At 37.7% G+C, this 22,548-nt stretch overlaps 1 protein-coding gene across 1 annotated transcript in view; it reads left to right on the top strand.

The window, feature by feature from the left end:
• The window catches only part of LOC107294901 (netrin receptor DCC-like), a gene marked incomplete at its 3' end in the record, with an annotated part of 65,126 nt that overhangs the window by 9,186 nt on the left and 33,392 nt on the right, over positions 1-22,548 (top strand). The window contains exon 4 of the mRNA XM_015824169.1: positions 3,140-3,334. Coding sequence (XP_015679655.1) covers positions 3,140-3,334 — 195 coding nt within the window. The remainder of the gene's footprint in view (positions 1-3,139; positions 3,335-22,548) is intronic.

Raw genomic sequence — 22,548 nt, 5'->3', positions numbered from 1 at the left:
TACAGAGAATGCTTAGAATAGTGTTTCTCAGCCTCAACACTTAGGTGGGTGTGGTCCATTGGGTGGGCATGGTCCATTGGGTGGGCATGGTCCATTCAATGGGCGTGGCCCATTGGGTGGGCGTGGCTTCGGTGGTAACGGCAGACTGAGTGGGACTAAAAAGTTCAATCAATCAGTTCCAACTTTGCGAGATCTTTTTTTTCCCATGAGAAGTTGAAATTGATTGATTGATTGAACCTTTTTTTTTTTTACACACAACAGCAGAGGCCTAAAGAGAAAAGGTTTTATAAAACCCAGCTGAAGTCCTAGGACTGGGGCGACGGTGCGCGTGCCCACAGAGAGGGCTCTGCATGCCACCTGTGGCACGCATGCCATAGGTTCGCCACCACGGCTTTAAAGTATGTGGACTTTAACTCCCAGAATTCTGGGAAATAAGTCCACACATCTTAAAGTTGTTAAGATTGAGAAACACTGGCTTAGAAGACGATTCCATGAAAAAATTACCTTCTTGCAAATTCAGTCTTCAGCTTTATAGATCATGTTCCTGATGCCAGTTATAGGTTGTGTACAAATGGATTAACAATGCCTATGAATTCTAAGAAGTCAGAAGAGTTTCCAGGACTGAAGGTAGGATTTTTTTTTTATGTTGTCCTTCTCAAGACCAGAAAATTGTGCAAACATTTACAAAGTAAATTAGATGAATTTGAATGCTTTGCGTAATACTGTATAAGCAGGTTTCAAAATCATTTTTTCTCAGTATAGAATTTGGGTAGCCTGACCATGGAATTTTATTATTTTTATATTGTTAGCATATCACATATTGAAACCAATTTGATGTTAAGATCTATTTTTGGAACCATTTTTTTCTAGCTCTTCATCAAGTCGTCAGTTATAATTGTTAATGAACTATGTGATAGTTAACAACTTTCAATACCTAACTTTCTCTTTCATCAACCTTTCATTTTTTCTTTGTTATTGCTATTTCTTACATTTATAAAAATAGTTACATTTATAAGAATCTTGCCTCAACACCCAAGTGAATACAGTAACTTTTATAAAGCTGATTTAAAATGGCATTTAATAATCATTACAGAAATATATAGCAAACAATTTCAAATATTTTTATGCAATTATAAAAAAATTACATAAGCCTTGTGTTCTCAGGACATCCTGTCTTTTAATATGTGATATATTACAATATATTTCTAATTAGGTAAGCCTTTTTTTAGCCAAGCATAGCTCAAAAATAAATTCACCTGAAAATGGTGCTTTATTAAAATTTTGCTAACACTGCTGTATCTTAATTCTAATCTTCTTCAATTCTAATCAAACTTCAAGAGTGGGTCGAACTTTTTATTGGAAACTTTGCTAAAATTAATCACAAATCCCATAAAATGTGTTAAAGGCACAGAGGAAGTAATCAAGGTCAGCAATACTGACAAATGTTAGTCTCATCATTTTTTTAAAAAAAAATGCTTTTTTTAATTTCAGCGTTTATGATGGGAGTCTTTCATAGGCCTTTTTGTCTGAGTTTGCTTCAACATTTTGCATTGATATTTCACCAATAAAAGGGAATATTTGCACAGGGTAAGCTGTTGTGTATAAACAGAGAGCAAATCCCATTCTCTTCTATCACTGAAGATCTTACCCAAGTTGGGTAATGAAACATCTCCAAGAAAACATCCAAGCTGACATGTTCTTTTACATTTAACTTCTTCATGACTTTAACATAACTGGGCTCAGAGGTGTCCACAAGTCAAGACAGCATCTATGATAATACAACTGAAGTTATACATGTCTCTTAGATGTACTACTGCTTGTTTATCATACCCTGCAGATATAAGAAGCTAAGCAGTACCCTGATTGATCAGACCCCTGGTCTACTTAGTGCCTCAGTCTAATCTCACACAAAATCAACTACACAAGGATGTCCATTTGTCTCCCAGCAGTCTTCAGAGGCAGTCCCACTGCCATCAACTCTTAATAGCCATTGTTTCCCATAATTTCCATGACTCATTCCAACCCTTTTTTTTTTTAAAATAGCCAGGCTGCTAGCCAGCACTACCTCTCATGTAGCTAATTCCTTATACCATATCCATTTGTTGCAGGATCCAATCTTAGTCGGTCACCGGGATCAAAGGTTTGTTCTTCCAAGTTTTGGCGCTCGTACTGGAACCCATCATCATTTCTTTTTCTCCAGAATATCTGCAGTGGGCTGTTCCACACGAACCCAAAAGCTTGGATTCTGGTGATCAATTGGGTCCTGGTGATCAATTCAGATTGGATCCTGAAACATTATTCTGGGTCATGCATGTTTATCTTCATATCTATTTGTCTTCCCCGGTTCTACCTGTTCAGTGAAGCTTAACAACTTATCTGTTTCTGATGTAAAGATATGAGCCAGTCTCTGGCTGCTCTGAAGAAGCTTGTGATACAGCAGCCCCTTTGCAAACTAGCAAGGAAAGAATTCATTTTAATTTTGCAAGATTTTAAAGCACCCACTCTTATGCACAATGGCCATCAGGAATATCTGCTTTCATGTCGTAAAATTCATTCAAATGCTTTGCAAATGCATACTCAGATTGTTTAAAAACTGTCATGAGTGAATCCTAAAAGGCTAAAAAATGGGGAGGTCGAACTGAATAAACATGGAAGCATAAAGAAAATTTTATGCTTATGCCCAGCTGACAGAAATTGTTGTGTTTATGTTTGACTATATAATAGTTATGCACTGTTAAAAAAAATGTGTTGTAGATCCTTTCCCTTTCCCTGTTTTCTATCTTACATTTATTGATTTCTTCTTAACCCCTCATTATTGTCATCTCTCTCTTTTTTTCCCTAGATAATAATGGTAGTTTCACTCCATTTAGGAGGAATAAATGGTAATATGAGAAATATTCCATTTAGCACATGCTATGTTTTGTCCTGTGAGGTATTATAATTGGGGAAAAAAATATTCAACTAGGTAGGATTATTCAGAAGCTAAGTACAGTACTGAAATGGTTTGCATGTTAAGTCTCCCCACCCACCCACCCCACACACAAAAAAACAACAGAAGTATTTTTACCTAATATTGAAATCTTCCTGTTATTCAAATGCCTTTATGTCAATGGTAACAATCCCTTCTTTTGACTTCCAGAATCTCAGGTGCCTGACCAGCCAAGCTCTCTTCACGTCAGGCCTTTGTCAACCAGCATTGTAATGAGCTGGACACCACCATTGAATCCAAACATCATTGTACGTGGCTACATCATTGGCTATGGGGTAGGCAGCCCCTATGCCGAGACAGTCCGGGTGGACAGCAAACAGCGATATTATTCCATTGAACATCTGGGTAGGTTTGTTTTCTTTCTGGTTGTTTAATATAAAACAGCTTCAACTAGAACCACAACATCATAACACTACAGGGGGATTACAAGCAGCTCCTGCCTGTTTTCAAGAAATTCACAGCAAAAGCGTTCCTATGGAAGAATTGATTTTGGATTAACTGGAAATGCCAGACACACAGTGTGGGAAGACAATGAAAGTCTCCCTAGATCAGAGCTTTTCAACCAGTGGTACAGGTACCATCTGTGGTACACTGGCACCTGGCAGGTGGTACGTGACCACCCTAGAAAAGTGGTAGCAGGGGAGGGGAATGAGCTGAACTAGTGGCAGCACCGCACAAGCCTGAGCGAGAGATGGCTGGAGCTGCAGGGCTGTCAGGGCTCAGTGGAAGCGCCAGAATCAGTGCCAGGATCCAGCTGGAGCTCGGTGCTGATCCTGGTGCTTCTGCTGAGCCCAGAAGAAGCACCGATCAGCTGGAATGTTGCAGCATCTCCAGGGTCTTGTGATTTACATTCAGATGCTTGGCAACTGATTCATATTTATGACGGTCACAGTGTCCCAAGGTCATGTGAAGTGACCAAAACCTGCTGCAACTACCCAGCAGACGGGGGGAATAAAAACCAAACACCTCCCACCCCACCCCCGCTGCCAATCCTCAACAGAAATGCTCACAACAATGAAAACCTCAGACAGGAGGAAGAGCACCGTTGGGCAGACAAGCAGGTGTCTTGCTCGGCTGTGGCTTGGGGGGCACTTTTTTCAGTGCCATTGTAACTTCGAACAGTCACTAAGGGAACTGTTGTAAGTCGAGGACTACCTGTACTTTATCACTTTTTTCCTTTTTTTTTTTTGATCATCAGGTTTTTGACACCTTGCTAGGCGAATGGTGGTACTCAGATATTGCCATATCCTAAAAGTGGTACAATGGGTGAAAAGGTTGAAAAGCCCTGCCCTAGATAACATATTTATAAAACTGTATACTCTGGCTTTATAGCTCAATACAGTTGTACTATGACCAGAACATGAGAACCATTTTGGGGTAGTAATTAAGGCATCAGGCTAGAAACCAGGAGACTGTGAATTCTAGTCCCTCTTTAGGCATGAAGCCAACTTGGTGTCTTTCATCCCTAGGAAGTGAGCATTGGCAACCCACTTCTGAAATTTGCTAAGAAAACGCTGCAAATACTGTATATTCTTGCTTTGACACAGGAACTACTTGAGGCAGTCATCAGGAGTCAACACTGACTTGAAGGCATACAAACTCATCTCTAGAATTTAGACAGGCACAGAATTCTTCCCAGCTTAAGGGGTTCATGATACATTTGTCAGAGGCACCACCAGGATCAGATGATCAGGCAAAATATAGGATTTCTGTAGCCCAGAGGGCTTCCAACAGACAGCAGTCCATTCTTAGCAGTCCTCACATGTTGCATCCTGCCTGTTCCGAAGCTGAGTAGCAGAGAATTGTCATCACTGATACTCATGTGTTAATACCATGGAGATGTATTTCCATTGTCAGTCACCAAGTTGTTATTTTTCCTCTGCTCTCATTTAAACGTAAGGAGAAATACTTAAGTTCTTAGCTGTAGCTTTGGCTTTATTCTTTTGTAACCTTTTCATATGTAATATTTATTCCATTACTCTATTTTATAATGTTATTATTTTATTGTTATTTTATTCTGTGTTATGACATTCCTATGCTATGACCTGTGATTATGCTTGCTTCCTTCCTTGCTTGCTTCCTTCCTTGCTTGCTTACTTACTTACTTACTTACTTACTTACTTTGTGGAGATGGTTGACAAACTGGCCAGTGTCCTAGGAAGAGATTCCCCATTTCCTTTCTCTTCTGTGCAAATTCCTTTTCAGAGGATATTTAGGACCAAATAGGTCTAGCCTTAAGAAATATAAGACAGGGATGATATTAACTGGCCTACAGATAAAACCTAATACAAACTTGCTTCTCTGAAGTCCATGAATTCCATTTGGTGGGACTGGATTGGGGGGAAACCAAGAAGAACTATTTGGTATAGGAAAGATTAAACACAAGTTTGGAAATCTTCCTTTTCATCTTCTCCCTCACAGTGTTTGGATTTCTGCCATTTTTATAATGGTTTGTAGTTCAGAGGCAATGCCTTAGTCCTTGTAGTTATAGCACTCCAGTATTTTGGATTTTATTTTTTTTAATTCATTGGAACAGGCATTTCAGAACCTGGGATCATGTGAATCCAACAACTGTCATAGATATCCATGTCACTTTCTAGCATTGTACAGCTGCTGCTTCTGTTGCACTCATGCAGTCTTGGAAAATGGACACAGCTGCTTTAATGAATCCCAGAGAGGTGCGAGATACAAGCCATCTCTTCTGAATCAAATCCAAAGCATTGAATAACCTAATTAATTTGCATCAAAGCAGCAGAGGGCCTGGCTTATGAGCTTTTTCCCAATATTAGAGTCTAATCCAGAAAATGGCAAACTTAAGAGTCTCTGTAATTACTTAACTTGCCTGCTTCTTGTTAATTTTGTTGTCATCTATAATGCCTTTAATAAAGCTGCTGAATTGTTCAGAAAAGTGTAAAACAGCTGATCAAATGAGGAGCTAGTTGATCTGGAGACAGATTCCTAAACACAATCAGCGTTTTATATTCTAAGACTGCAGTGTTCGTAGTTATTCAGAACACACCTTTGCTTCATCACCAATTTTAAATGCTAATGAGTCCCACACTATATTTCAGAACAAATTTACCCCATTGGTGCCCAGGTCTGAACACGATGGCAATCAAACCTGCAAACTTTTTATCTGTCAAAATAGTGTCAGGAGGTGTTTCATTATCTAGTCCTCATTACATACTTTCTCTGACACTTTGTCTTGGCACCATGCAGAGAAAATGTTTTATTCTATGGTTGGAAAGAAAATTTTGCCAGGGAATGAAGATCAAATGTTGAGAGAAAGATCTCTAAATGCTCACCTTCTCTGCTCTTTTATTGCATAACTTTTAAACCTGTTCTTGGACCTTAGAATACCCAAGAATATATATATATTTGCAAACATTAAACCTGTCTAAAACAAATTCATGTCTACATCTCAGTACATATGAGTTCCACAAACTTACTCATGCATTTGTTTTTTTATTCTTCCTGAGTTACATTGTCCCTTGGGCAGTCCTAGCTAACAGAGATAAAAACTTCTTTGAATTAGGTTCAACTTCTGGTGCTTTGAGAAAGATGTTTAGGTAGTTTTCTTTTTTCTTAATAGTAATTTTATTAAAATTACCATTGCAAACATAAAACCTAATATAAACTTTGAAAAGGACAAAATAAGATACTGAAAGAAAAAGACAGAAAGAAAAACATGACAGAAACAACAAATAAAAATGTAATAAAGAAAATTTAAACAAATATATAAACAAATGACTGTCCTTCAAGACAATCAGTATAAACAATTTTAGTAACATCACCTTCTCTTAAATTACAGCAAATGATCTCTTCTTCCCATATTTCATATCTTATCCATAAAAATATCCTTAAAGCCTCACTGTCTTAGTCTCGATCCACAAAAGTCCATTAAGAGTTACTAGAGACAACACATTTATTTTAATATTGATCAAATAAACCAACCTGACATTCCTTCCCTTTACTTTTAACAATCTTAATCTTTAATCCCTTCAAATAATGTCCTGTTTCTTTTCTTTGCCCCTTCTATAAAATTATTTAAAATTTAACAAGCTTTTTTTGTAAAATCCATATATGAAAATTACCCAGGTTACTCTCTTGGTTTGGTATGTGTATATCCCTTTTAATTAAGACATCAGTCAGTTTCTTTTGTTTGTATGTTGTAGCATCTTTTTCCCATATCATTCTTGTAGCCTGTCATCCACTTTCATGTCAGTCTCAATCTTGCCAAGTAAAATTTATTCCTCTTCCATAACATTTTTTAAACACAGTCTATCTACATAGGCAAACACTCTTAAAATTAATTTCTGAGTCCATTGTTCAAAAATATTCTTCAGTATGTCCAGTGTTAAAATATTTGCTTCCTTAGTAAGTGAAATTTAAGTGTTCTCCTTTAATTCTAATTTTTATTTCCTTCTGGTTCCTTCTAGCATCCAGCCTTCAAAATCTCATCCTATCTTTTTTTTTTAAGAATTCAAGAATGTTTGCATAGGAAGGATTATTATAATTAATTCCAAAACATTATTTCAAATCCGTCTGGACTCTTAGTCCATTTGTAATTTTCCAAAATCAAAGTTCTAATAATCTTTTTGCTATTTATTCCCTCTCCAAACACCTTTTTTTTTTAGATTTAAGTTTTTAAACCCTTAAACCTGTACTTAAATCTTCTTTCACTAAGGATTGAAGGAATCTCAGATGGTGCTGTAAAATATATCAATCCAAAGGTCCCTAATAGGCAAAATGCACTAATAAGCAATTTCCAAAAGTGACCAGAAAAGGAAGTATTTGAACCTAATGCCCTTTCAAAGATGCCAAACCCAGTTTGAGCAAAGATGGCTTCCTCCTCGTTCCCAAAGCTGTAAACCTGATGGACACCACTGCCTTGTATTCTCTTTGTTCCTCATTGCAAGGAGCAACTATGGTCCTGTGGATGTTCTGAAGTCCTCTTCTTGTCCAGAGAGGAATGTCAAAGAGCTGATCTTCTTGTCAGTCTATTTTTCACAGAACCATCTTCAGTTCTTCAGTTCTTGCCCTAGAAGTGGAGGAAGATGTTTAGGTAGTTTTCTTGATCACAGTACAAATGTGGTATATGCTTACTTTCTTCTGGATTTTTTTTTTTTATGAGCTGTCCAGTCTTTAGCCTGGGATTTTCTGGTAGTCACTCTTCGAAGATGAAACCAGGTTAGATTCTCCTTAGTCTTCTGAGATCAGCCAAGATCTAGCTGGATCCCCAGCAGTTAACATGAGGAATCATGAAATACATAAAAAGACATTCAGTTGTACTAAAGAGAAATCATAGAAAATCCTCTTGGAGGGAAATCCTCTTACATGCCTCTAGGCAAATTGAATCTTTCATATATGCCCTTCTTCAGTGCTTACTTTATAGAGACACGTGAATTAATCTTACCTCTTCCGGTTGAGGAGCATGGTGGCTCACGTAGTTAGGACACTGGGGTGGAGGTTAGCAAGCCCGCATTCGAGACCTGAGTGCTGCCATGAAGCAGGGTTGAGTTCCTGTCCTTTGCTCCAGCTCCTGCCAGGGACATGAAGGAATCGCCCAAATGGGTGTACCCTCAGACAATGATGATGTCTGGATAACCCTTTCTACTCGGAAGCACCTTGTGAAGGCTGGTTTAACATTTTTAAAAATTAGTTTTTGCTTGTAATCCCTTGAAAACACATAAAGTTTTCTTTGGTACATGTAAAAATGCATTTGAAAGAAACTGTTAGGTACGGGCTAATATTTTGATAAATTCATATCAATTGATCATTGTCTGCAGCTATGTAGTCTACTTATTCTGACTGTTGTACTTTTATAAGTGTCTTTCTTTTTTGGTAGCATGTGCTTATTTATTTATTTATTTAGGTTATAGGCTACTCCAGTCAACTGACTCCAAGTGGTATATATTGTAACTATCCAAATCTGTAAATAGGTTGGGAGTCACAGATTGTGAAAAGCTTAGTAAAAATTGCAGCTCATCCAGAGAAACAATCGTAACAGCCTTGCCCTCAAAGCCTGATAAAATAAAACAAAAACATTTTATTTACAAAATAAATAATCCTTCATTCAGAGTTTTTAAAACTACAGTATATTTACCCTTGGTAAGATGGAAGGCTAATAATAATAGTAATAAGAATAGTAATAAGAATAATAAGAGTAATAATAGTAGTAATAGTAGTAGTAGTAATAGTAGTAATAATAATAATAATAATAATAATAATAAGAAGAAGAAGAAGAAGAAGAAGAAGAAGAAGAACAACAACAACAACAACAACAACAACTACTACTACTTTAGAATTCAAACAACAACAACAACAACAACAATTTTAGAATTCAAATAGACAAGCACCTGCCACATAACACCCCAGACTTAACAATTGTCGATAAGAAAGACAAAAAAGTCTGGATAGTGGATGTGGCAGTGCCTGGAGATAGCAGAATAGAAGAGAAAGAACTGCAGAAGATAACAAAATACAAAGACCTACAAATAGAAATAGAATAACTGTGGCAAAGGCAAGCAAGGGTAGTACAAATAGTAATAGGTGCCTTGGGCGTAATCCCAAAACAACTGGAGCACCACTTGGACACCATTGGCATTGACAAATTCACCATCAGTCAATTGCAAAAGGCGGCCTTACTAGGAACAGCTTCCATCCTGCAACAATATCTGTAATACCATCAATTCAAACTCAAACATCTGCCGATCCCAGGTCCTTGGTAAGGACTCAATAGGTAGACAAAAATGCCAAATCCAGTCTGAACATCTGGCTGTCTATGCGATGATAATAAATAATAATAAATAATAATAAATAATAAAATAGTAATAAAAAATAGTAATAAATAATTACACTTATTGTGGTCCTTGACTTAAAACCAGACTTGGAACCAAAATTTCCGTTGCTAAGCAAGGCAGTTATTAAGTGAGTTGCACCTGATTTTTTACCATGGTTCTTAAGTGAATCACTGGGGTTGTTATTGACTTTGCTTGAGTTTCTTGACTTTGCTGGCTGGGAAGGTCACAAAAGGTGATTCCATGACCCTGGGATGCTGCTGCAGCTATCCTAAATGTATCCTGTTTGCCAAGTGCCCAAATTTTGATCATATGATCATGGCAATGCTATGAAAATTGTAAATGCAAGGACTGATTGTAAGTCACTTGTGTTGTTGTAATTTTGATTACTAAATGAATGGTTGTAGATATAGTTTTAATTACAATCTCCTTTTTTAGTTGTTATACAGTTCTTCTGGCGTTCTTATGCAGTTCTTGGTGTAATAATTACTTTATAGCTTTGTATTAGTAATTCTGAACTGTAGACATTTCCCCCATCATTTATGCATTAGATTAATTACTTTGCAATGATTATTTCTTTGTGCTGGTCAACTTTTAAAGCATTTCATAGTGACATTAATTTAATAATAGCTTTTTTGGACTGCCACAATTTAGGTGTCTCAGTGAAGAAAATGAAATTGATGTTAAAATATAATTAAAAACCCACCCTTTGGCCTCCATCTCAACCAAGAGTCTCCAGTCTATCTAGCAGTAGCAGAATGAGCATCAAGAAAGTTAGGATGGCCCTTACAACAAAGCTTCACTCCTTGTGTATATACAGTACACTGACATATCTCAATGTATAAAGGAGCAGGAGAGGAGCACAGTGGCCCATGTGTTTGGGATGCAGGCTTGACAAGCAGCAAGATCATGTTCAAGACCTGAGTGCTGCTGTGGGATGAGGTGAACTCCCATCCTTCGCTCCAGCTCCTGCTGAGTGGTGATGCCACCAGCTAATTCTTTCAACTCAGAAGTACCTTGGTGCCTCCAACATGACTGTGATACGAAGGAGCAGGATATCCATCACACTGTTTTAGTTGCACTGTATTAGTGAGATGGGCAGCATAGAAAATTTAATAAATAAATAAATAAATAAATACATATTTTCTCTTCCTATGGACAGCATTGAATCTAGCTTAGATTATCTCATGCATTAGATGGGTGTGACCAGTCCACACCACAGCTATTCAAATCCAAAAATCTTCTGGCATTTTTTTTTGCCTAGAAGCATCCTGATGCAAAGGGATTCTAGAGTTCTCTACTTGTACAAGACATGTCAATTTTATCATTTATGTAACACTGGTGTGAACAGAGTCATACTGTGCCTGGAACAATCTGCTAGATAGATCAGGTTAAAATGTCTGAGATACAAGCTTAAATGCAGTGGAGGCAAAATAGACACCCTTCTTTATTCCCTTCAAAATAGAAGACTAGCAGGTTAGCAAAGAAATAAGCATAAGAACAGTACAGAGATCATGTTTAGATTTCATAAAAATGAACAATTGTTGAGAATTGTTGCGCAGCAGGAATTAATGCTATGTTTAGACACTTCTTGGCAATTCCCTCTTAGCTTCTCCTGTCACTAAAGTGATTAACTAATGTACAGATGCTGCTTCTTTGGATTATTTAGCAGAACATTCAAAACAGAATCTCTAGATTCTTCCCATTTTAACAGGTTAGAATTAGCTTTCAACCCCCTTATTAGAACAGAAACAAGTTAGGTTTCTCACTATGGCATCACACTCTGACCTTGTTTTGGACTGCAATTCCTATGATCCCTTCTCAATTATCATGTTGGCTCATTAACCAGATGTGAATTTGTCCAAAATATCTGGAGGACATTAAGTTTGCATACCTCCAAGGTAGAATGTATTTCTCAGAGAGGAAAAGTAGGAACTAGCAACCTGAGTTGGATTGTACTTTGCAAACAGAACAGATTTTTGTCTCAGGATTAGTGACACCAACTACAGCTAATTAGTTAAAATTGTCTAGATGGTTTTCAACCACAGGTCAAAGATGTGTCTCTTGATACTTAAGTCTTAGTGGCCTGTCAAGTCAGTGCTAAAAAAGAGACAGCAGAATAGAGAATCTTTCCCTAAGGGTTTTCCTCTGTGTGATATCCTTTATTGTTTGAAGGCTCAGCTCTTGTAGCTATTGCTGATGCTACAAACAAGAAATTTCCAACAAATCTGATACACAGCATGGTACATAAGCCCAAAGGGATTCACATCATTGGAGTGTCTGATTATTCACAATAGCCAGTCCTAAAGCTTGCCTTACTTCTGTACAGGAAGACAAATAGAAGTTGATCCCCATAAGACTAAATTCCAACAGAAATCAATGAAATACTGAAAGAGCCACCACTAAACCTGTAACGGCAATAAGAATTTGTCTGTGAGAAAAACAAGGAAAAATTCTGCTCATACAGTTTGAAAATAGATCTGTTTCAACCAACAGACCAAAACAGAATCATAGGGCTGCTAGGGACCTTGGGTGTCTTCTAGTCCAAAGCCCTGCCCAAAGCAGGAGTCCTTATACTGTACTAGCCTGGACAAATGAATGTCCAATTCATTTTACATATTGCAGTGAACTTTCATTTTAACTTAAAAACAAAGTAAGGTTTTTAAAGATAATTGGCACATCTGAATGGAAGAGAACGGTTAAAAACATCAAGATAGTCTGTGGCTTTCCACACTCATAGTCATATCAAATAGTTATTTAAAAGAGTCTACCAGTATTTATTATTTGTTAATCTCTGAGGCCAGGTACAAACTTTGTCATTCAGTTACTAATTCATGTCTCTTTATGACCCCATGGACTATGACATGCCAGCCCTCACTCTGTCCTCCTGCAGTTTGCCCAGATTCATGTTCATTGCATCAATTATGCTATCTAATCGTTTCATCCTCTGCCATCCCCATGTCCTTTTGCCTTCAATCTTTCCCAACATCAGGGTCTTTTCCAATGAAGATACAAACTGGTATGATCCAGGTCCTGAAAAGATAAAGAGGGTCTTAAATGTAGCGTCTAAAGTACCTGATTTTTCATGTTGTTTTTTGTAAATGCTCAGCTCCATCTGGTCACCGGGACTGTACGACAAATTAAAGGATTACAGGGTTGTAAAAAAAAAAAAAGGAGGAGGTTTATTTTTCACTATTGTTTTTTCCCCCTGCCTTCCATTGCTATTCAGTCATGCTACATCTTTTTGAATTTTATTTCCTGACCTCTAACTTCCATTTACTTGAAATGTCAATCAGCAGCATTCTGGTTTCTGTTGTTAGATTGCTAGACTAACTGCACATTCCATTGGCCAGTTAACATAAAATTAATATACGAGGAGGTGGAAAAATCATTTTAGAGATGGAATAGAGTAGGAAAATCAATTGACTTTGAAGGTGGATGGGGAAAAGAGTGTATCTGATTAATCTTAAAAGAGGATTTGGAGAAATTAATGAATACAATAAATTCATGCATAAGTTAGATGGGGAGATCCATTGACTTTAATAATGGTTTGGGGAACAGCTCATTTCAGGTAGATGGGTACTGGAATTAAATGATTTCAAAGAAATCATTTCTTTCATTAAGAAGTGTATTTATTTCAAAGTGGATTCTAAAGTTTTCATGTGGCTACCATTATAAGAGGATACTAAGCATATTTGGATCTAATAGCTTAGAACCAGTTTGATGTAGATTAGAGCCAGTTTAGTGTAGTGGTTAAAGTGTTGGCCTAGAAATCAGGAAACTATGAGTTCTAGTCCTGTCTTAGTTATAAAAGCTGGCTGGATGACTTTGGTCCAGCCACTCTCTTAGTTCAATCCACCTCACAGGGTTGTTGTAATGAGGAAAATAAGAGGAGGAAAGATGTCTTAAGTTACTTATATAGTAGTAAAGTGAGATAAAAATCCAGTAAATTAATTTGTGAATATATTTAACATGTAATGACCAGGTCCTCTGTTATCATACTTATTTTTAATTCCCCCAATTTCTCCCAATCTCCTGCAATGGGGACCAAGATCTACTGTACATTGGGGCTGTACAATGGATAAAGATGCTTTGTTTTAACAAACATTTGAACAAAGTTTTCCCCTGAAGCTACTTCACAAAGCAATATAGTCCTTCTGCTTCTAAGAGTAAAGCAAAGGAATCATGTTGCTTCACCTCACTCTACTATGGAGGCCCTGTCAGCTTTCTCTACTTACACAAGAGAGGAAAGCTGAGAGGGACTTTCTTAGTGAACATTTCAACAGAGGTCTTTCCTTCATAGCATTGCCCAAAAAGCTTCCATGAGCACTGGAGGATTATCCACAGTGTGTTTGAAGAACCCTCCAGATTTCACCAGAAGTCTTTCAAAAAGGGTGGCTTTGGCATTTTAGATCAGGAAACATCTCAGGAGCGTACTGAAGAAGAAAGTTGAAAAGACTTTATTTGCACCTCACTTCTCTCAGAGAGCTCAAAACTATGCCCATCTCTTAGATATTGAAGCCCCTTAGATATTGAAACACTGCTATCGTGTCACCCCCTAGTCCTTCTTTTCATCATCACAAATAACATCCTTTCTACTTCTTTTCTGCAGCTCTCTCTTCTTTTGATTTGAATAAGTGGCTGGCACAGCTCACCACTGCTTCTTGTCTTAAGGGAAGAATGTCTAGAATAAGCCAGGAAAAACATGATGAGAAGACACCTTAAGTGATAGGAAGGATTCAATTCCTTCTCAGAAGCCTATAAATACAGACAACTACTTTACACCCAACTAAGCCTCCTCCCCCCCAATTAGCACACCACATACCCCAAATGTGTTGTGCTACAAATCCTATCAACCCTAGCCCATACAGCCATGGAGTATTGTGATACAACTTGCACTTGAAACTATCTGTAGATGACTGAATTGGGAAAGGCGGATCCAGGCAAATACTGTTAATGCCATCAGCAGGTCTACGTGTGAAAAACAAAACAAAACAAACCCTCTCTCTCTCTCTCTCTCTCTCTCTCTCTCTCTCTCTCTCTCTCTCTCTCTCTATCTATCTATCTATCTATCTATCTATCTATCTATCTATATTTTAGTTTGAACATGGGAAAACAGCTTCCAAATAGTGTCAAATACTGTTTCATTCCCAATTAACATCTTTTTCTATTGAATCTATATGTTTAGGGCTCAAGCAGCAAAATATTGTCTGTGGAGCAAGGAAAAAGTCAATAAATACATTTTATGTAACCTGTGAACATTTAATTTTGCACAATTAAAAAAGACAACACCATTTCAACGTTTTCTCTGTTCGGAAATCTTGGCTCCCTTTGCTTTACCCTGTTTCAGCGTGCCAAAATCAGGCCTTACAGAAATAGAGAACCAGAGATGGTGTTGAAAATACTTAGTGGGAGGAGTTACTGAGGGATTTAGGCTTCGCATTCATCGTGATGTCATTGCACACATGATATCCTTTGTACAATGACATCATGAGGTATGTGGCTTACTGGGTATTTCTGCAACTGGGATGCCTATTATTCCACAGACTTCTAAATCATCCATTATTTCCAGCAGAATTTCTTTGAAACATGAGTTGCACAGAGGTGCATTGAAATCATGTAGATTTGGTTGCATCTATTCTGTTTCCCCATGCATTAAAAGGAAGGTGCTTCCATTGGTATCAGTTCTGCTTTAATGGCAATTCATCAAAGAACACAAATGAGGTTAAAATTTAAATTAACCTGGATTAAGTCCTCCTGAGAGGCAAGATTATTTTTGAAATCATCTCAGCCAGAGTAGCAGCATAAGATAGAAGAGAACCATTTTCTAAGCAGAATCTCGCTGTTTATCTAAACAGCAAGGGAAATTAACCGCTTTGGTGAACACTAGACTGATAGGAGGTTAATGCTGAGCTAATGCAGCATTAAAAAATGAAAACTGCTAATATGATTAAGAGTAACTTAATAGGATTAAAAGATTCTTTAAAATGGGATATGTTCTTAAGATGGGCTTTAGGTCTGCTTTGGATTAGTCTGGCTGAATGTTGCACCTGCTCCAACAAAGAAGACAAGCTTCAAGCAAAGCATCTATGGGTCCTTTCATAGAACAAAGGACTGAAATTGTGGTGCACCTTTTGGTTTAAACCAGGGGTGGTCAACCTTGGCTCTTTTATGACTTGTGGACTTCAACTCCCAGAATTCCTCAGCTAAGCCAAGGTTGACTACCCCTGGTTTAAACCATGTCATGAATTTTATGGAAAGGGGAGAGGAAACCTTTGAAAGAAGTTTCAAAGGAAATGAGGAGACTTGTGGGTTCTTACATTCACCTTTGTTAAGAGATGGCCAATAGGCATGTTTGAGAAGAAGCACCAACTACAGTGACACCATAATAATGAATCCATTGGAGTGGGGCAACTATGTTTTTGTTGTTCAGTCACTAAGTCGTGTCTGACTTTTTTGAGACCCATGGACGATAGTACGCCAGGCTCCCCTGTTTGTCCCAATTTGTGTGCATTGTGTCAATGGCATTATTTAACCATCTCTACATGTTTTCTCTACATGTTGAAATACACCCAAGCTTCTATTTGTATTTATTAGTTCATGTCTGTCTGTCTGTCTGTCTGTTTATCTGTCTTTCTCTATATCTATCATCTATCAATCTCTATCTGTCTATCTTTATATCTATCTATCTATCTATCTATCTATCTATCTCTATTTATCTACCTTTATCTCTCTCGTATGTCAATCTATATATCTGTCTATCTATTGTCTATCTCTATCCATCAATCCATCCATCCATCCATCCATCCATCCATCCATCCATCCATCCATCATCTCTATTTCTCTCTCTCATCTCTATGTCTGTCTATCTCTATGTCTGTCTATCTCTATATCGTCTGTCTGTCTGTCTGTCTGTCTGTCTGTCTGTCTGTCTGTCTGTCTGTCTGTCTGTCTGTCTGTCTGTCTGTCTGTCTATCCACAATCTACATGTCACTATTATTTCCAAGTATTCCAGTATTATTTATCTAACAAGATTATTTGGTGAGGTACAAATATTATTTTTTTCCTACTTGGCATCTCATAATTCATCAAGGCTCATTTGCATTTTATAAAAGAAGCTGCTGAAATGAGTTCTTTTACCTGCGGATGTCATTCAGAAATGGGTAATGGGGATTAAAGAGTTGGGTTGGGTGGGTAGGGTTTGAGTTTGTAGAAAAGAAGCTGTTGGCTTTATGGACCTCTTCTCTCTAATGACTCATAACAATGAAAACATTAATTGGACTTTTTTTTAAACCAAAGGACAGGAGAAAGTGGTCAGTCATGTTGCTATGGAAACATCTCCCTTTCCTTTGCCTCTTATGCACACCTGTGGGAAGGGACCTTGTGCAAATTCGTTCCTCGCAAATCACGTTCTTAGTCGAAAAACTAATTGTGGAAATTTTGTGAATAAATCTCTGTCTCCATCGCCATGCATACCAAATTATTTCTGCTCAGCCAGTGAGAGTGCAGTGAGCGCCAGTACAATGAATAATGCTGGGAGAATGATCTGATCACCCTCGAGTGTTATGAGTGAATAACTGCTCCAGTTATTCATCAGGCCATTTTTTTTTTAAAAAAAAAAGGAGGCTTCTTTTTCTGGCAGTGAACATGCCATCCATCTCATTAGTAACATTAACCAAATGTATCAATGTAGGACATAAAAGTAATTACAAAATATGGGGGTAGAGAATCATGGAGCAGTATTGTAAAATAAGTAATATTGATTCATTTGGCATTTAAATAATAGGATTAATCATCCTCAGCATGTCCAGGATTGTAAATTGAAATGAAATATGGAATTTCATATCAAGGGTGTCAGTCTATCAAGCTTATGCTTTCTCCACTTTGAGACTGGCCGAATATTTCAGCCAAAATCCATCCACAAGACTCACAGAGACATAAAATGTAAGGGTTGAAACGGATCTTGGAGATCATCTAGTGCAGAGGTCTTCAACCTTGACAACTTTAAGACTTGTGGACTTCAGCTCCTAGAATTCCTCAGCCAGCATAGCTGGCTGAGGAATTCTGGAAGCTGAAGTCCACAAGTCTTAAAGTTGTCAAGGTTGCAGACCCCTGATCTAGTGCAATTATCTCTCCAGTGTCTATGGAGATCCTCAGTCATTTGAAAAGCACTTTTGGGACATCTCTCCAGTGAAAAAACCCACTGTTGTAGCAACTTCAACAGATGGCTATCCAGCCTTTAAATAAAGTTAAGGAAAGCCACCATACTAGGACAGCTGTTCCATTGTTGGATAGCTGTTACTTATAGGATTTGTTCCCCTTAATGTTCAACTAAAATTTACTTCCTTGTGTTTTAAACCTATTGTTTTTATCCTGTCTTGTGGAACAAGAACACTTCTGCCCTTAAGGCATTTGAAAACAGCTATCATGTTTCCCCATGGTCTACCCTTTTCCAGATTAAATATACTCAGTATCCCAGGTGTTCCTCTTTTTCTTCACCCAAATTCTACATCATTTTTATTGCTGCCCTCTTGTCAATGTTCTGCCTAAAATATGGTGCTCTGAGCTAGGTACAAAATCAGGTGTGGTTTGACCAATCCCAAATAGAGAAAAATAACAGATTAACAGAATTGGAAGGGACCTTGGAGGTCTTCTATTCCAACCCCCTGCTCAAGCAGTAGACCCAATACCATTTCAGTCAAACAGCTGCCCAATCTCTTCTTAAAAACTTCCAGTGATGGAGCACCCATGACTTCTGGAGGTGAGCTGTTCTACTGATTAATTGTTCTCATTCTCCTTGATTAGTTTATTAAGTTGATAAGAACAGTGACTTCTTTTGATCTTGGATTTAATTTGATTTTATCCATCAATGTACTCTGACCCAATCTTATGCCTTTAATAGCTTTTCCATTGATTGCTGTTGAAATTCATATTGCTTATTGTTCCAGCTTGTCAAGATCTTCCTGAATTTCAATGCTGTCCTCTAAGTTGTTTTCTATCTCTCCTATCATTGTGTCATTTGGAGATTTGGCAAATTGTATTTTCTATGATTAATTATCATTCATATATATGTTGAGCAGATGACCTAGAATGGAGCGCTTCAAGGCTTGCTAGACCTTGACATGGAAACAATGACATAACTTCTCCTGGTGTGGTTGTTCAGCCAGCTCTGTATCTACTTTATGATAGCATAGTTCAGCCCACCTTTTCTCTTTTGTGACATTATTAGCCTTCCTTCCTTCCTTCCTTCCTTCCTTCCTTCCTTCCTTCCTTCCTTCCTTCCTTCCTTCCTTCCTTCCAGCAGGTTATAGAAATGCTTTGATTGATCAGAAAGGACTAGAATTAACATAAACATTCAGGAATGGTTGCTTGCTGTACAAGGTCCTGGTGAGATACCAGTGTTTCCATGTGTATGTGTCTCCATGGATCCAACTGTAGTTCCCACTGGTTAAAAATTGTACATTTATTTGGGAGAACAAAGATGCCTTAAGCTTCACAGAAACCTAAGGCCCTTTTAGTAGGTCTGTGCAAAGCAGTGCAATTTGCTTCAGTGAAGCAGTTTGGACTGTGGAAGCAAGCCGATTTGCTTCCCCAAAGGGAAAAGGCCTCCTAAATTCCATAACTGAAACAACTCAAGTCATCTTAGACTCTTCAGACCAATGCTGCAGGAGAAGGTGACTTTCAGCTTTCAACCCAAATACTGACCAAATTGTTTTTGAGGGGAAGGGGGCTTTTTGAATTGCATGAAATATGCATCCCTTTTGTTCCAGTTTGGTAAACATAGCACTCCTCAAATCCTCTGGCCACAGTGAAGTCATAGCTTGCCTTGAATTGAACCACCTGAAATGAGTACCAAAGTTGCATAGCACCCCAGTTCCCCTATTATCCTTCTTTCTAATAATAATAATAATAATAATAATAATAATAATAATAATAATAATAATAATAATAATAATAATAATAATAATAATAATAATAGTAAAGTTGGAAGGGACCTTGAAGGTAATCTAGTCCAACCCCCTGCTCAGGCAGGAAACCATTTCGGACAAATGGCTGTCCAGTCTCTTCTTAAAAACTTCCAGTGTCGGAGCATTCACTGCTTCTGGAGGCAGGTTGTTCCACTGGTTAATTGTTCTCACTGTCAGGAAGTTTCTCCTTAGTTCTAGATTGCTTCTCTCCTTGATTAGTTTCCACCCGTTGCTTCTTGTCCTGCCTTTCTCTTTTTCTTTGCTCTTGATACCATGTTTTATTCTGTCTCTTTTTCAAAATAACATTGCAGACCGCTAGCAATGGGATAAATTGCTCTTGCCGTAAGGATTTTAATTATGTTTTTTTGAAGGCCATACAAGCGGAAGCCAAGGGACAAAATGGCCCTAGGACTGCATGCAGTACCTGCTGTAGGTCTCAGGTTTGATTTTTGGCCTTGGCAGTTTTGACAAAGAAAAAATCTACTTGAAACCATGGAGTACAACTGCCAATCATTGTGACCAGGACTGAGCTAGGGGCTCCAGTGGTCTGACTTATACACGGCCACTTTCTATTGTCCAGTGCCCTTCCTTAATTGGAAATGTGCTGTTAAAATTTCATTCCTAGTATGGATACAAAGATTTAGCCCCCTCCATGGTTGTGTAACACCAAAAAATGTTGAATTATTAATTTGAAATCCAGTCAGATTTAAGGTTTATAGCTCCCCATCAATTGAAATGTGAGGCATGGTTTGAATGAATAATTCAGAGAACTCTCAATAAGTAGCATGGACATGAAGAAAACTGGTAGCTAAGAAAATGAATACATTGATTAGGCTTCTAGCTTATGTCCAACCCAATAACACTAGCTGGTAGATTTCTTTTTTATGGATCAGGAGCAGCATTATATGGATAAAGAAAAAAGGAGGATTTGTTTACAAAGAGCTGTCAATAATCCATAAATATTTTTCCCTTGTAGTTCTCGGCTAGTTTTGCTTCGAGACTCTTCTTCCTTCCTCCCTTCCCCCCCCTCTCTCCCTTCCTTCCTTCCTTCCTTTATTCATTCATTCTTTCTTTCTTTCTTTCTTTTTTTCTTATAAAGTAAGAGTGGTAATTAAAGGCATTGCACTAAAACATGAGAACCATCAATAAAAAAAGCACAACAAAGAATGCTCTTCCTGATTCAACTCAGATAGTTCAGATTGCCCCAGGAATTGTTGATACAGTTCCACGGAGCAATTATCGAGTCTGTCATCTGTACTCTGATAACTGTCTGGTTTGGTACAGCAACCAAACAGGACTGGTACAAAGTCCAATGGATAGTTAGGATTCCAGAAACAAACAATTGCAACCAGTCTGCCTTCCACTGAGGAACTATATATTGCATGGGTCAAAAAGAGGGCTGAGAAAGTATCTACAGATCCCTCATATCCTGGGCATAAATTGTTTCAACTCTTCCCCTCAGGTTGTCACTACAGGGCATTCCGTGCCAAACATCTAGACACAGGGACAGTTTTCCCCTCATGTCATCATCTGCTGAACTCCTAATCCTCACACTATTGTTTTATGTCTAAGTATATTTACTCATGTTGTATAGCTATAGTATTATTATCCTTTTCATTTCTCTACTACTCCCTCTTACTGGAATCATATTATCATTATTATTACTCTGTTGTTTTGCCTTTACTTTGAAACCTTCTGCACTGGAGACAAATTCCTTGTGTATTTAATCACACTTGTCTAAATAAAGTGTTCTGTTTCGTTCTGTTCCATTCCACTCTATAGATTGTGAGTTCTAGTCCTGCCTTAGGCCCTAAGGCAGCTAGGAAGCTTTGAGCCAGTCTGTCTCAGTCAGCCTTAGAAAGGATGCAATATCAAAACACTTTTGAAAATGTTGCCAACAAAACTTCAGGGTCTTATCCATGTAGCTGCCAGAAGTCAAGACTAACTTGAAGGCTATGTATAACACACACACAAACACACTTATACACACACGGTGTACATTATATAGAATATATATACATATACATATATATATATATATACGCACACACACTGTACAGTACTCTATATACTGTATCCTGTGTTTATATAAGTGTATTTGTGTGTATGTTACACAACATTGCTAAGATGTTGCTTATATAATATTATCAAAGTTAAGTGCTTTAAAACACTCATTATACCACTTCAAGAAAGTATTTTGTCAAACTGAAGTGATTATTTAGAGTTATGTTATACTTGAGATGTTTTTTTCTTTCTTGCCTCATCATGAAACTTTATAAAATGTAGTTTTAAGAATGTCTATAGTAGCGAAGAGAAATGCTGAGTCCAATTAGTTGAGAATTGAAAAACCTGATTTCTAAATATAGATATGTATCTTTAATGATATTTTTTTCATAAGGATAATACATTTCTTCTGCACGCGGAGGTGACATGCATAGCTCCTACCATCAAGTCAAGCGAATCCACTTTATTTTACCAACTGAGCAGCTGAGAAACTCTCAGCAGTAACAAGATGGATTTCTTTTTAATGAATATTTTGAGTAGGTCTCCTATCACCAAGAAACTGGCAGGGGTGATTATTCAATAGCCAGACCATAGCAATGAGCAATAGTTTAAGATGTGTGCTGTTCCAGTGATGTATGCCAGGTGTGATGGCACGTTGCCTCTAAGAAAGTGGTTACAAGGTGGACTGTTGAGTTGTTCATTGTTTTCCCGGCCAAATTTATATCTATTCACTCTCAGAGCAATAAATGTCCTCAGGGAATGGTCACCTTACAGTTTGCTGCCAAAT

Source organism: Protobothrops mucrosquamatus, unplaced genomic scaffold (assembly GCF_001527695.2).
Source record: "Protobothrops mucrosquamatus isolate PMUCROS unplaced genomic scaffold, P.Mucros_1.0 scaffold2146, whole genome shotgun sequence".
Taxonomy (NCBI): Eukaryota; Metazoa; Chordata; class Lepidosauria; order Squamata; family Viperidae; genus Protobothrops; species Protobothrops mucrosquamatus.
The sequence above is the reverse complement of the archived record's forward strand: the minus strand, read 5'-3'. Positions and strand labels throughout refer to the sequence as shown.